Source organism: Lutra lutra, chromosome 18 (assembly GCF_902655055.1).
Source record: "Lutra lutra chromosome 18, mLutLut1.2, whole genome shotgun sequence".
Classification (NCBI taxonomy): domain Eukaryota; kingdom Metazoa; phylum Chordata; class Mammalia; order Carnivora; family Mustelidae; genus Lutra; species Lutra lutra.
Genome location: NC_062295.1, coordinates 33552248 through 33566839, shown reverse-complemented (window position 1 = coordinate 33566839; position 14592 = coordinate 33552248). Strand labels below are relative to the sequence as shown.

General features: G+C 46.3%; 1 protein-coding gene across 2 annotated transcripts; it reads right to left on the bottom strand.

Annotated features, from left to right (window-relative positions):
* Nucleotides 1–1973: 1973 nt before the first annotated feature.
* Nucleotides 1974–8490, bottom strand: GJC3 (gap junction protein gamma 3). 2 transcript variants are annotated; one of them, XM_047713511.1, is made up of 2 exons: nt 2560–3458; nt 1974–2248 (listed from the first exon to the last, which is right to left on the bottom strand). In XM_047713511.1, the coding sequence occupies exons 1-2, from the start codon at nt 3326–3328 to the stop codon at nt 2241–2243; spliced, it is 777 nt and encodes a 258-aa protein (XP_047569467.1). In that variant the 5' UTR covers nt 3329–3458; the 3' UTR covers nt 1974–2240. The 2 variants fall into 2 exon arrangements, with proteins under 2 accessions (XP_047569467.1, XP_047569466.1); XM_047713510.1 differs by lacking the exon at nt 1974–2248 and adding an exon at nt 8405–8490 and having other exon boundaries at nt 2315–3329.
* Nucleotides 8491–14592: the final 6102 nt, after the last annotated feature.

Sequence of the window (14592 nt, the reverse complement as noted above, 5' to 3'; positions counted from 1 at the left end):
AGCACATGAAAAGATCCTCAATATCATTAGGGAAATGCAAATCGTAGCACAATGGGACACCTCTTCACCTCCCTAGGATGGCTATAATTTAAAAAGAGAAGGGAAGAATGAGAGAGAGAAAGAAAGACAAGACAAGAAAAGAGAAAAGAAAAGGAAAGTAGGAAGGACATAACCAAGTGTTGGCGAGGATGTGGATAAATTGGAACCGATTTATACATTGCTCCTGGGAATGAAAATAGTACAGCTGCTGTGGAAAATAGCTAAAAAGAGTCACTATATTCATCAGCAATTCTCCTCTTAGGTATTTACTCAAGAGAATGGAAAAACATACATCCACACAAAAACTAGTATATGAATGTTAGTAGCACAATTATTCCTAATAGCCAACAAGTAGAAACAGTTCAAATGTCCATGAACTAAAAAGTGGACCAAAAGGTGTAGCAAGCCATACAATGAAATCGTTAAACCATAAAAAGGAGTGAAGCAGTGATACGTACTACAACACAAACTTCCAAAATCTTATGCTAAATGAAAGAAACCAGTCACAAAGACCAAGTATTGAATAATTGATTCCATTTATATGAAAGGTCCAGAATAGGAAAATCTAGAGAGATTATAGAGAGAAATATAGGGAGAGAAAGTATATCAGTGGTTGCTTAAGTTTGGGGGGGCATGGAGGTCTGGGGGTAAAAACTAAGGGTTGTAGCGTTTCTTTTTGACTTGATGAAAATGTCCTAAAATTGTATTAATAAATGTGCAACTCTGTGATTATACTAAAAGCCATTGAATTGTATGCTCCAAGTGGATGAATTATGTGTCATGTGAACTATATTCCAATAAAGCTGTTTAAAAAGGATTATCAAGAGTGAATTCCAAATGATGACATTTGCTTTTTTTTCTCCCCCCATCCTTGGTCACTTGGCTGGACTCTGGTTATAGTAGATGAGGGATTCTTTATAAAAACCCTTGCGTAGCAGAAAGAAAAATTATTAATTTCCTAGTTGTCGGTCCCTTGAGGGACCAAATGTCTTTCTTTAGGAATGAGCCTTCCTTATTTGCCCTGGGATAATTTGGTACTCCGAAGGAGAAAACAAAACAGGTAGCTGCTCTTTGTTGAGAATTTGAGGGCAGGAAGAACTGAGGGGAGAGCTGTTTCTGCAGAAAGGTGGGGGGCTACAATCCCCTCAGGCAGATGGGACAGAGAGACTCAAGAAGAGAGAAGCTTGGGATGCGTTGGGTGGCTCAGTGGGTTAAGCGTCTCCCTTCGGCTCAGGTCGTGATCTCAGGGTCCTGGGATTGAGCCCCGCATCAGGCTCTCTGCTCAGTAGGGAGCCTGCTTCTCCCCATCTCTCTCTGCCTGCCTTTCTGCCTGCTTGTGATCTCTGTGTGTGTGTGTCAAATAAATAATTAAAATCTTTTTAAAAAGAGAAAGAGAAAGAAAAGAGAAGCTTGATATTTAGCTTTAAATTGTCTGTCGAATCATACTGTGATGCAATCATACTCCCTTCCTGTTACCCCTGAACCAAGCAGCAAAACTCTCCTGTCTTTTCTGGGTGGAAATGAGGGGTCTGCATTTAAGAAGTAGGCATTTGGCTCTTCGTGTGAGTTGCCGCTGGGCTGGAGACAAGGCAACAGCTGCTGTGCACCAAGTGGAGAACAAGAATTGAGCAGAGGTCAAGCTGGCAGTGGCCCCAAGTCCTTTTAAGCCTCCGAGTTCACAGTGATCCTACCTACAGGATGTGGCCAGGTGTTCGAATAAATCAGATCTGAATGTTAAAGGATGCTAGATTAGAGATGCAAAGAAGGCTAGTCTGAATATGACAAACACTGTGGGGCTAGGGATGTCCAGAGGTGACAGGACTTGGAAGCTGGGGGGAGCCGAGAGCATGGAACCAAGGGGAGAGGTAAGTAGAGTCACCTCGACAGGAAGGTAGTGTTGAGCAACGGGGATGACAACAGCAACAGGTGTTTATTACAGGGGAGAAGCACAGTTTTATGGAGGCCTCTGCCGGCTGACTCTGGAACCAAGCCCGTGATAACTGCCTCTGACACCAGAAGATTCTGCAGGGAAGGCAGGAGCAAGAGTTCTCCCAGGAAGCGCTTCAGGTGGCGTGGCCTGCCGTGGCCCTTGGAGATGCTTCAACAGCCTCTGCTTTGTCAACGGAAGTAAATCCCCACTCACTGGATGTGCAGAAGAAGATCCAGTCGTAGGGTTCCCTTCCGAGGTGAGGCAGGTGGCTTCATAACTCTGCAAAGTAGAGAAGCAAGTGGGAGCTGAGACTTTTTCTAAGTAGAAAGAGGCCTAAGTGGAAAGGCGGGAGGTAGACTGACTGAGCGCCCTGGTCCTGGTTCATTGGAAGGAATGGTCAAACCGATGGGGGCGGGGGGGGGGGGGATGGGCTGGAAACAGGGTTCAGAAGACATCTGCCTAGAACCTGGTTTTCTGTTTTGTAACACACGGGAGGGGTGCCTCCCAGAGGTAAAGGGACCTGCCGTGGGAGATCATGAGGACAGAGACCTCAGAGGCAGGAAGAAGGAGGGACATCAGTGCCTTCTCACCTGCTTCTCGGAACGGCTCTTTGGCTTCCACTGGCCGGAAGCTATCAGTCGGTTCCTTGTGTTTTTTGGTGCTCTCTGCAGTTGGGCAGTAGTTAGAAGGAGGATTCCAGGTCCTCCAGCATCTCCCCAGGCCCAGGAGCACAAGCTCCAGAAGAGTAAACAAGAGACAGAGCCCGCTAACCCCAAACATGGTCCTTAGGAAGATGGTCTTCTCAAAGGGGCGGGACAGGTAACAGGTTGTACTACCCAGGCAAGGCTCCCGACGGCAGGCAAAGGAGCTGGGCACCTTGAACCCATACAGATGGTACTGCATCCCCAAGGCTGCCCCCTCCAGGACCAGCCGCACCCCCAGCTGTGCCACATAGGCCCAGAGCAGCCTGGGGCTTCCCGCCCTGGAGGCATCTCTGCTCTTTTCCCCTTGGTGGATCAGCGTCTCCTCCTTCGCCTTTTCTGATTCTTCCCAATGCCAGATCAGATGATACAGAGTAAAACCCACGTAAAGGGCGCTGGGCACAGCCACCAAGATGACCTGGAAGGCCCAGAACCGCAGCGGGGAGAAGGGGTGGGAGGCATCGTAGCAGGCGACCTTGCAGCCCGCCTGCTGAGTGTGGCACAGGAATTCGCTCTGCTCGTCGCCATAGATCCCGGTCCCACTGGCCACCAGCAGCACGAGGCGGGATCCCAGAAGCACGGGGAGCAAGAGGCGCCCCACAGCGGTGGCATGCTGGCTCTCTTCAGCCAGCAGCTGCCTCAGGAACCTGCCGCACATCCTGTTAGGGAGAGAGGATGATAACGAGGGTGGGCGTGTTGCTCCGGGTCCTTCGGGAGGAGGGCAAGGCCACCTCTTCACTGTGAAGCCAAGGATAGGTAAAGCAAGCCTTCCTGCTCCTCTCCAAGGACCTGGCTGATTTATTACCAAGACTGATAGCTCCTTGTTCTAGGTAACGGAGTCATCTGGGGCAGGGGGCTTGCTGTGGATCAACTGAACAGAATGTCAAGGCCCTCCTGAGTCTGGTGTTCTTTAGACCCGACCAGCTTTGGAAAAGGAGAATGTTTTAAGGAAAACCCAGCAGAATCTACTCAGTGAATGTGATGAGGTGTGAGGACAGAGCCAGAGCTGACTGGATAAAAACTTGAAATTCTGCCTGCTTTGTACATTGTTCCTTGGGCTCGTCACTCCCACGTGGCGAAAGGGGACCCTGGTCAGGAAGAGACTTCAGGAATCCCTCACTCCTCGGGATAGAAGAGCATCCCAGCTGCAAGCCCATGCTTGTCACCACATGGAGCCCTCCTCCGTGTCCAGCCACTGTTTCCCACCGTCCCTGTTCCACCCAAACTCTTACACACTGATCCCATCAGTCGCAGAAGACCCTGCGAACCTTTTACTCCACACGGAAAATAGAGATTGACGGGGAACCAAGGAGCCCCCCTCTTGGGCCTCTGCCTTCCGTAGCATCATCGTAGAGAGAGAAGCGGCCCTGCACTTGCCCAAGGCCATGCTCCCTCCCAAGGCCATGCTCCCTCCCAGACCGGCGTCCGTAGGCCTTTCTTGCTGCAACAAGGACTTACCTGCCCTTGTTTCCTCTCTGCACTTGCTTAGGCATCTGTCTCCCTTTTGACTGAATTTCTAACTTTTGGACACAGGAGCGAATGAGACATGCCTAATTTTGCATCGTATCAGCTTCCCGATTAAAACACCCGGAAAGACGTGCAAGGCCATTGAAATGGGCCTCGTGTTATAAATGGCCGTTGACCCTTGAACAGCGTGGGGGTTGGGACACTGACCCCTCTATGGTCAAAAATCTGCCTGTAACCTTTGGCTCCTCCCCCAAACTTAACTACTTAAGCCTTCTGTTGAGCAAAAGCCTTACCAACAACATAAATAGTCAATTCACGCACATTTTGTATGTTATGGGTACTATATGCTGCATTCTTACAGGAGAAGTTGGCTACAGAGAAGAAAATGTTCCTGAGAAAATCTTAAGGAAGAGAAAATACATTCACAGTAGCATATGTATATTGGAAAAAAAACCCACGTGGAGACGTAAGGTAGGGACAGGGGCAGCTGCAGCGACCGGCCTCGCCCCAGGACAATGATGTGCCAGAGCATGGGGGCCTCCGCCCAACAGTGGCAGTTGCCAGGTGGCCCCTCAGGCAGGGACGGCCACCCCATCTGCCTGGAGGTGTGCCACTAGCCTCTGGCCATCAACAGCTACAGCCACCCATGAATGTGCCCACCTCCAGGAGCTGCCTTGAGGAGGGGTCCATGCCCGGCAGGTAGGAACCCAGGGCCCATCCATGCCTGCCCTGGCAAGTCTGAGCCCCACATTGGGCTGGAGATTACTTTTTTTTTTTTAAAGATTTTATTTATTTATTTGACAGAGAGAGATCACAAGTAGAGAGGCAGGCAGAGAGAGAGAGAGGGAAGCAGACTCCCCGCTGAGCAGAGAGCCCGATGTGGGACTCGATCCCAGGACCCCGAGATCATGACCCGAGCCGAAGGCAGCGGCTTAACCCACTGAGCCACCCAGGCGCCCCTGGAGATTACTTTTTAAAAAATCCACATACAAGTGGCCCAGCAGGGTTCACATCCGTGTTGTTCAAGGGTCACCGGTATAGATAAGGGCAAGCTGTTATGCTGATGCTTAGGCAGAATGGTCACTTCTGTGTAGTAGAAAGGGTTGGATTGAGATGCTTCCAAGGGGACCATTAAAAAGGGCTTAATTGACCAGAGAACCATGCCACCATCCACCAACCATGAGAAACCATATTTGGAGCCACTACCAGTCGGAGTTCGAGCCTCTTCTCCCTGCTTCTCAGTCCTAGGTTTCTACCTCCATCATAGACTATGAAAAATCAGAAGTATATCAAACCACTGAAGATTCTTCTCCAGAAAATTGGGTTAAAATCTTTTAGAAGAAATCTATTTTCAGTCCTTAGAAAGAGGCAAAATTGACCTCATGATTAAAGATGGCAGATTGAAGATAGAGATTTATCCCCTCTCATTCCTGAGACTCCTTAAAAACAAGAATAGATGGATCTTTAAGTGTTTAAACTCACTACAAACAAGAGAGATATCACCAGTAGCACAACGACAATCCACTTTGAAAGCAAATCAGGCTGTGGTTTTGGCCAGCACTCCACGTTATTCTTCTGGAATTCAGAGAAAGAAAAGGAATCGTTAAAAATAAGAAAAGGCAAATAGATACAGGAAATCTGTGTCCTAATTTGAAAATCAAGACCACAATAAAGCAAAGTCACTAGCTTATTTTTTGGATGAGAAAACACTTGGTGACGTGCCCGGGAAAGAGAGCAGTTGCTCCATAAATGTTTAGGTTGTGTTTGGAGAGATGCTGAGTTCCACAGAGGACCAGAAGGAAGGCCGGCTTCCAATGCTGGGCCTGGGTCTCACCCTCGACACCAGTGATATCTTGGGCCTAAGCATTTTGTTCGGATGCATAGTGAGACATTTGGCAGCGTTCCTGGCCTCGGTCCACTAGATGCCAGCAGCACGCTTCTCCCCTCCAACCCCCAGATGTCTCCGGACACTGCTGAATGTCCCCTGGGGGCCGATTCACTCCTGGCTGAGAACCACAGCCTTAGGAAGACACTGGCCCATCACTGCTCCAGTTCTGAAAGGCAAGACCTCCATACTGGCACATCTCAGAGGGCTTGCATTTGGGGGGACATGATGATCAGCCCGTTTCCGGGCTGCTTGCACATCCTCTCTCCACAAGCCCTGTCTGTGAGGAAGCCTGCAGCCCCTCCCTGCCTCATTCTTCTGCAAGGTCTTTGCACTTAGGGGAGGCAGCCCTGGCTGCTGGGGGCTCCTGCCCTGGTTCTCCTGGAGCTTTGCCAGACTAAAGACTAATATGGTAAATTCTCAAATCTGGCTCTCAGCCTCACTTCATTTCAAAGGGCAGGCCCAGCACGCTCTACATGCATTTCCAGTATTCCCAGGAAACCTGGGATCTAACACAGAGCAGGCTTGGCATAGTCCAATGCTGGGAGATAGAGTGATTCTTTTTTTTCTTTTTTTAAGATTCTCTTTATTTGAGAGAGAGAGAGAGAGCACAAGCAGGGGGAGGCAGAAGAACAGAGGGAGAGGGAGAAGCAGATGAGCAGGATCCCCATGTGGAGCTTGATCCCAGGACCCCAGGATCATGACCTGAGCGAAACGCAGACGCTCAACTGACTGAGCCACCCAAGCGACCCGGATTTTGAGTCATTCTTGGAGGCCCTATCTCTGGCTCTTCCCTCCCGTGCCCACCCCAGATCCATAGCCAGACACTTAACATCTTCTGAGAGGCTCTGGGATCAGTTGAACTGGGGTCTCCAGAGCTCACCAGAGAGCTTGGAGATTTGGGAGGGAGAGAGGAAAAAGCAGGACTAAAGGACTTGGTTTGAAGCTGCCATTTCTAATTCTGAGCCCCCTTCTGATCCTCTTCCCTGTGACTGTCACCACCAAAACACCACAAATTCTGGGACCTCCTGGAAGGTCCACACAAAATCGTGCTCCATCTCCTAAAGTCTTCAGACCAAAGGGTTTTTCCTTAAAAATCCAGGGCCTAAACACAGGCCTGCCTCCTCCCTCATCCCCTGCTTTCTCGGGAGCCCATGGTCCCCCCCTATCTGTTCCAGCCATCCCAACCCTCAGGCTTCATTCTCTGAGACCCGCACTGGCCTCCCACAAACACATCTGCAGCTCAGCCCGCGGGGCCAGAGCCTCTGAGCTAGCGCCGGACCAGGCAAGCTGAGGGCTCAGCCTTCTTTTCAAGGTTCCGCTCAAGTGACACCACTCTGTTTCTAGGAGTGGAGAAATAGTTTGAAAATAAATCTTTAGGGACGCCTGGGTGGCTCAGTGGGTTAAAGCCTCTGCCTTCGGCTCAGGTCATGATCTCAGGGTCCTGGGATCGAACCCCAAATCAGGCTCTCTGCTCAGCAGGAAACCTGCTTCCCTTCCTCTCTCTCTACCTGCCTCTCTGCCTATTTGTGATCTCTCTGTCAAATAAATAAAATAAAAAATCTTTAAAAATAAATAAATAAATAAATAAATAAATAAATCTTTAGAGAAGGAGTTGGAAGGATCTGAATCCTGTCGAGATTTTAGCTGATGAAGCAAGATTTGGCAGAGGGTGAAAAGCCCAGAGTATGAGAGGATTTTCAAATACGTAAATAGATTTTATTTTTAAAATTCCATCATGATTGGGGCGCCTGGGTGGCTCAGTGGGTTAAAGCCTCTGCCTTCAGTTTGGGTCGTGATTCCAGGGTCCTGGGATCGAGCCCCGCATCGGACTCTCTGCTCAGCAGGGAGCCTGCTTCCTCTCTCTCTGCCTGCCTCTCTGCCTACTTGTGATCTCTGTCTGTCAAATAAATAAGGAAAATCTTTTTTAAAAAAATAAATCAATAAATTCTGTCATGATTTTGCTAAGAATTTTTCTAAGCATCTCTTTTCTTTGGGAGAAGAATTTCAGGATTCCAGTGGTGTCAGAAGCCCTCACAGCCAAATAAGGCATGAGGCAGTGATGTGCCCCCCCCCTCCCAGGACAGTGCTGGACTCGGCTCACTGCTCCCAAGGTAACCCATCTGGCCTGGAAAACATTCCCGATTTTTTACCCAAAATGTGATCCCCGGATGCACTGGCATCACCAGGAATGCAGGTTCTCAGGCTGCATTCCAGGCTTAGCAAATCAAATCTGAATTGTAGTAATACCCCACCCCACCCCTGCCGGTCCCTGGCAGTTGCATTTGAGTTAGAGACACCCAGTGTAGCACCCAGGCAACCCCCACCCCTGCTCCCCGCAGAGCCCTGCGCCAGCCCAGCTGCTCTCTGCCCAGCACTCACCTGGCAGCACCAGCAAGAGCACCAACAGCAGGGGATCGAGGCAGGCAGAGTCCTCAGGCTGGAGCCAGCAGGGTCCCAGCTCTCCCCAGGCCCTGCCTCCCGCCGCCACCCACATCTTCCCCCTCCCCTCTTCATTCCTGGCAGCCTTAGCGGAGGGTATGAGAATGGCAGCTGGAGGAGCAGGCAGCCCTGCTGTTGAAAAAGGGGCTCTGGAAAATAACCCTCTTGTTGGGGGTGAGGCTACCTCTTCCAGGTACACTGAAATAGGGGTTTTGGAAATCATCTGGAAGGAGAGCAATGGCCTCAGCATGGGGGGGAAGGGGCAGTGCTCACAGGCAACATCAGATAGAATTTCTAGAAGTTTAAATCTCTACGAAGCCCCCCACTCTCCTGGGCAAAGTATCCAAAGCATAAGTTTACCCACAAAAGAATGTGCATGTGTGTGTGTGTGTGCGCGCGCGCACGCACACTTGGCTGGGAGAAATAGCCCAGGCTTCCCCTCAGCATGGTGGGCGTCTGCTCCATGTCCCTCAGCAGTTTAGGGAGCCCAACCCTCTCCACCAGTCCCAGAGAGAACTGTGACACCTGCCTGCACCCATTCCTGTCCCCATTGCTGGAGCCAGGAGCCCCTCCGGAGGAAGGAAGGGGCAAGACTGGGTCAGCAGGCAGTGGGTAAGAGAACAACCCTTGACCAGAGCCAACCCTGCTCTTTTCAAGGAGAGCTGGAGGACCCCTCCGTTCCAGATGCTGCCCCTGTGGGCCTTTGGGGCATCATCCCCTATCTTCTAGCATTTAACATTGTTACAGAGAAGTTTAAGTCCAGCTTGATAGTCTTTACATTTTAAGTGATTCGATCTCCTTGACAGTTTACCGAATGGATTTTTTTTTTTTTAACCCTTGGAGCCTTTTCACTCCTCCAAGGGATTCCATTAAGCAAGACATAAGTTAAGTTGGCATCTTTATGTTCACATCTGGTCCACAGGATATTTGCATGCATCCTTAGGGCCAAAAAACTCTGAGCATACAGTTCCAATGCAGCCACATCTCCTCCCCCTTCATCTGCCAGAGAGCCTGTCTCTTGCCTTTTTCACTTTTCAGGCAGGAGTCAATGAACGTGTCCGAGTCCCCCTCTCTAGGCTTAAGATGAAGGAATTGGCACCCTCACCCGCCCTTGAGGAGAACTAATGGCATATCTCTTTCCAAAGATAATCCTCTCTCTAACTTCCAACAGCTCCGCCATGTTATACAACTCAGATGTGGGCACAGAGCTTGAGAATGACATAATCATTATGTCATTATGTATTCATTTATTTGGGGCTTTTTTTCCCCCTTGAAATATTTCATCTCAGATTAGCAAATCACTTCAGAATATCATACATGTTGTATTTTCTAAAACATTTTATATCTCGAAGCCCCAAGTTTTCCAACTTAAGTCCTGTTACACTAACATTTATTCAGTACTTAGTAAGTAAATGGCGAATTTTCTAAGTGCTAGATGGCTACTAATTCACTTATCCCCCATGACAACCTCATGATGTAAGTCTGTTATCCTCTTTTACAGAGGAGAGAGGTGATGTAACTTATTCAAGGTTGACCAGCTAGTGAGTTGGAGAAGTTGGGATTTGAATAGGCAGTGTAGTTACAGATGGCAAACTCTTAAACACTACAGTATGACTAGCTTCCCCATTATCCAAATCAGCACCTTTGAAAGGGCTTCTGACTGTAAACCCATTGTAACTTCGTACCCTCAAGAAAATTAAAATCTTCTCCTTATATGTTCTACACCTCACTGACTAACTTGACCATTCATTCTGGATCCCAACCAAAAACTTAGGCATCATCACCGACAACCTCTCCCTCATGGACCAACATCTTCTCAACTAATATTCATTGGGTGTATGTGTGTATATATCAAATTCTGTTCATTCATTCATCCACCGATGGAATCTGGATTGCTTTCAAACCTTCTTGGTGATTGTGAATAGGGTTGCTGTGAACACAGGTGTGCCAAATTTCCTTCTTCTAGAAACACAACCTTCTGTAGTTTTTCTACTGGGGAACTGTCGAGGATAAACTCTTTTCATCCTCTTTGGTCTTAAAGTGCTTTCATTTTATCCTCAATCTTGAATTATTATGTAGTTGGCTAGAGAATTCTTGATTGATGGTTATTTTCTCTCAGAACTTTAAAGGTATTATTTAACTGCCTTCTCCTATCTAGTGGGTTTATGTCTTTTCCGTAAAATGCCTATAGTAGACCACATAATGCCCCCCAAGATACCCACATCATAATCCACAGAACCTGTGAATGTCACCTTATATCGGAAATGGGACTCTGCAGATGTGATTAAGTTAAGGATCCTGAGATGGGGGCACTCATGGATTGTCTGAGTGGGCCTGATGACATCACAGGATTCCTTATAAAAAGGAGGCAGAAGGGGGTGCCTGGGTGGCTCAGAGGGTTAAAGCCTCTGCCTTCAGCTCAGGTCATGATCCCAGGGTCCTGGGATAGAGCCCCACATCAGGCTCTCTGCTCAGCTGAGTCTGCTTCCCCCTGTCTCTCTCTCTGCCTGCCTCTCCGCCTACTTGTGATCTCTGTCAAATGAGTAAATAAAGTCTTTAAAAAAGAAAGAAAGAAAGAAAGAAAGAAAGAAAGAAAGAAAGAAAGAAAGAAAGAAGTCCAGCCGGGGCACCTGGGTGGCTCAGTGGGTTAAGCCGCTGCCTTCGGCTCAGGTCATGATCTCAGAGTCCTGGGATCGAGCCCCGCATCGGGCTCTCTGCTCAGCAGGGAGCCTGCTTCCTCCTCTCTCTCTGCCTGCCTCTCTGCCTGCTTGTGGTCTCTCTGTCAAATAAATAAATAAAATCTTTAAAAAAAAAAAAAAGAAAGAAAGAAGTCCAGCCAAAACCTTGATTTTAGATTTCTGCCCTCCAGAACTGTAAGAGAATATATGTTTGTATTGTCGTAAGCCACTAAGTCTGTGGCAATTTGTTACAGCAGTGATCAGAAACCAGTGATCTGCCTTTTGCCCAAATTTTTATGTTGCTTTTCTTCTTCTTAAGGATTTGTAGGAGATTTTCTATTTTGTATGTGTTATTTTTGGGTCAGTTATATATTTTGCAAATATCTTCTCCCAGTTAGTGATTTGGTTTTTCACTCTTATCATGGAGGTTTTCGGTACAGCCCTTTAATTTTGTTACTCTATGGTCTAACATGTGCTCGGTTTTCTTAAATACTACATATTTATGCTGGAAAATAATGCTTTCCTTTCATTACTGAGTATAGTGTCCTCTATAAGATCACTAGATTAGTCTTATATTTTGCTCTATGTCAGTACTATCCAATATGGTAACCACAAGCTACATGGGGCTATTGAGCATCTGAGAGGTGGCTGGGACAATTAAAGAAATCAATTTTTAAATTCATCTAAGTATAATTAATTTTATTTAAATTTAAAAACTGAAACCCCATAAACTATTTTTCTGTTCAATACAACTTTGGGTTTTTTTTTTTTAAGATTTACTTATTTATTTGAGAGAGTGGGAGAGAGCAGGGTAAGGGGCAGAGGGAGAGAGAAATCTCAAGCAGACTGCCCACTGAGCAGAGCCTGCTGAGGGGCTCAGTCTCATGACCCCAAAGGCATGACCCAAGCCACGGTCAAGACTCAGACATCTAACTGACTGAGCCACCCAGGCATCGGGACAACTTTGTTGTTTCAGTAGGACAACAATTACCTTCAACCATGCATTGCATAAGATATTATTGTTACATTGTAAAGCCAGTATCAAGCCCAAGCATGTGCATTGTTCCTGGTAATTCACATAAACCTATTACTGATCTGGACAGTGCCAATAGATTGATTCAGTTCAATGATTTAATTACCTACTTACCAATGTAACATTACAATGCATTTATTAAATATTTTAGGCATACAGCATGAGTTACAGTGATACCTATGTAAATTACAGTGATAATTAAATTGAAGTACTTTTTAATTTTAATTATAATTAAATTATTTTACTAGTTTAAAAAAATAAATAGGGAGATGCCTGACTAGCTCAGTCAATGGAGCATGATCTTGGGGTTGTGAGTTTGAGCCCCACCTTGAATGGACAGATTACCTAAAAATAAAACCAATCGATCAATAAAAGTAGGCATAAATTTTTAAATTTAAAAGGAAGACACATGGGACACTACATCACAAACTAATGAGGTACTGTATGGTGACTAATATAATAAAAGTTAAATAAATAAAAATAAAATGAAGACACACTACTGATGTGTCTAGGTCAAGAACCTAGCTACATTGTACTAATTATAGAGAACAAACTGGTGGTTACCAGAGGGGAGGAGGTGGGGGGGATTGGGGAAATAGGTGACAGGGATGAAGGAGCGCCCTTGTCTGTGGGGTTGGGTAGAAGTGTTGAATCACTATATTGTACACTTGAAACTGACATAACACTGTATGTTAATTAACTGGAATTTAAATAAAAGCAAAAAAAAAAAAGGTTTTAAAAAACTAGCATTGTGACCAGAAAAGGGGGAAAAAGAGACTAGAGTAAGATATGTCTCGATTTCACACTGATTAGCAGCTGGAATTCCCTGAAGTGGAGCAAAATTTAAAAGCTGTCTGTTCTGGGGAGCCTGGTTGGCTCAGTGGGTCAAGCCTCTGCCTGCAGCTCAGGTCGTGATCTCAGGGTCCTGGGATCGAACCCTGCATCGGGCTCTCTGCTCAGCAGGGAGACTGCTTCCCCCACTCTCTCTCTGCCTGCCTCTCTGCCTACTTCTGATCTCTGTCTGTCAAATAAATAAATCAAATCTTTAAAAAAAAAAAAAGCTGTCTGTTCTAATAGAAATTAAGGTAATAGAGTTAATTATATTAAGAGACACTTTCAGCAAATAGTGAATTTGGTAAGAAATTTCCTCATGAGGAGCCTGAGTAGCACAGTCGGCTAAGCATCTGACTCTTGGTTTCAGCTCCGGTCATCATATCAGGGTTGTGAGATCAAACCCCATGCTGGGTTGTGAAGCCCACCTTAAAAAAAAAAAAAAAAAAAAAAAAAAAAAAGTAAAATAGCCAGAGATGAATTTATGTTGAAATTTTGACTTTTTGGGAGTGGCTGGGTGGCTCAGTTGGTTAAACATCTGTCTTCAGCTCAGATTGTGATCCCAGGGTCCTGGGATTGGGATTGAGCCCCGTATCTGGGCTCCTTGCTCAATGGGAAGCCTGCTTCTCCCTCTCCCTCTGTCTACTGCTCCCCCTGCTTGTGCATGCACGCGCTCTCTCTCTCTGTCAAATAAATAAATAAAATCATAAAAAAGAAAAAGAAATTAGAACATTTTTGAAATACAAGTCAATAATAATAATTTTAATCATATATTTATATATGCTCAATACATATATAGAGAGATGTATAGATTTATAGATGTAAAACTTTAATTCCAGGAGAGTTAACATACAGTGTTAATATTAGTTTCAAGTGTATGATATAGTGATTTGACAATTCTATACATTATTCACGGCTAGTTATGATAAGGATTTTACACATATTTCTAACATTGAATCAGTTTGTATACTAATCAGATCAATAGCTTCTTACCACATAACAAAAGCTATGTTATTTTGCTTTGCTAAATATACTACATCTGACGCAATGGTTAAAAATTGGGGCTCCTAGGGCCACCTGGGTGGCTCAGTGGGTTAAAGGCTCTGCCTTCAGCTCAGGTCGTGATCACAGGGTCCTGGGATGGAGCCCCACATCCGGCTCTCTGCTCCACGGGGAGCCTGCTTCCCTCTCTCTCTGCCTGCCTCTCTGCCTACTTGTGATCTCTGTCTGTCGGATAAATAAATAAAATTTAAAAAAAAAACTTAAAAAAAAATTGGGGCTCCTACTGGGTTAATTTTTCAGTGGTCCACCGCCGTCTGCTATTATCCATTCTATTATCCATTATTGAGGGCCCAGACTAATGAATTCAGTGGGAATACGATGGAGACCACTCCCATGCATTTCGTAATTATTTGTAGATGCCACTGATTTCTGCTATTTCTCCTATGATGTACTATTGTTTTCCATTTACTATCTTGGCCGAGTGTGAGTTTGTGGGGAGAAGGGTTCATTTAGCCTTTGCGACCCACATTTGACCCTTGAATGGTGCAGGGGTTAGGGACACTGACCCCTGTGCCATTGAAAAT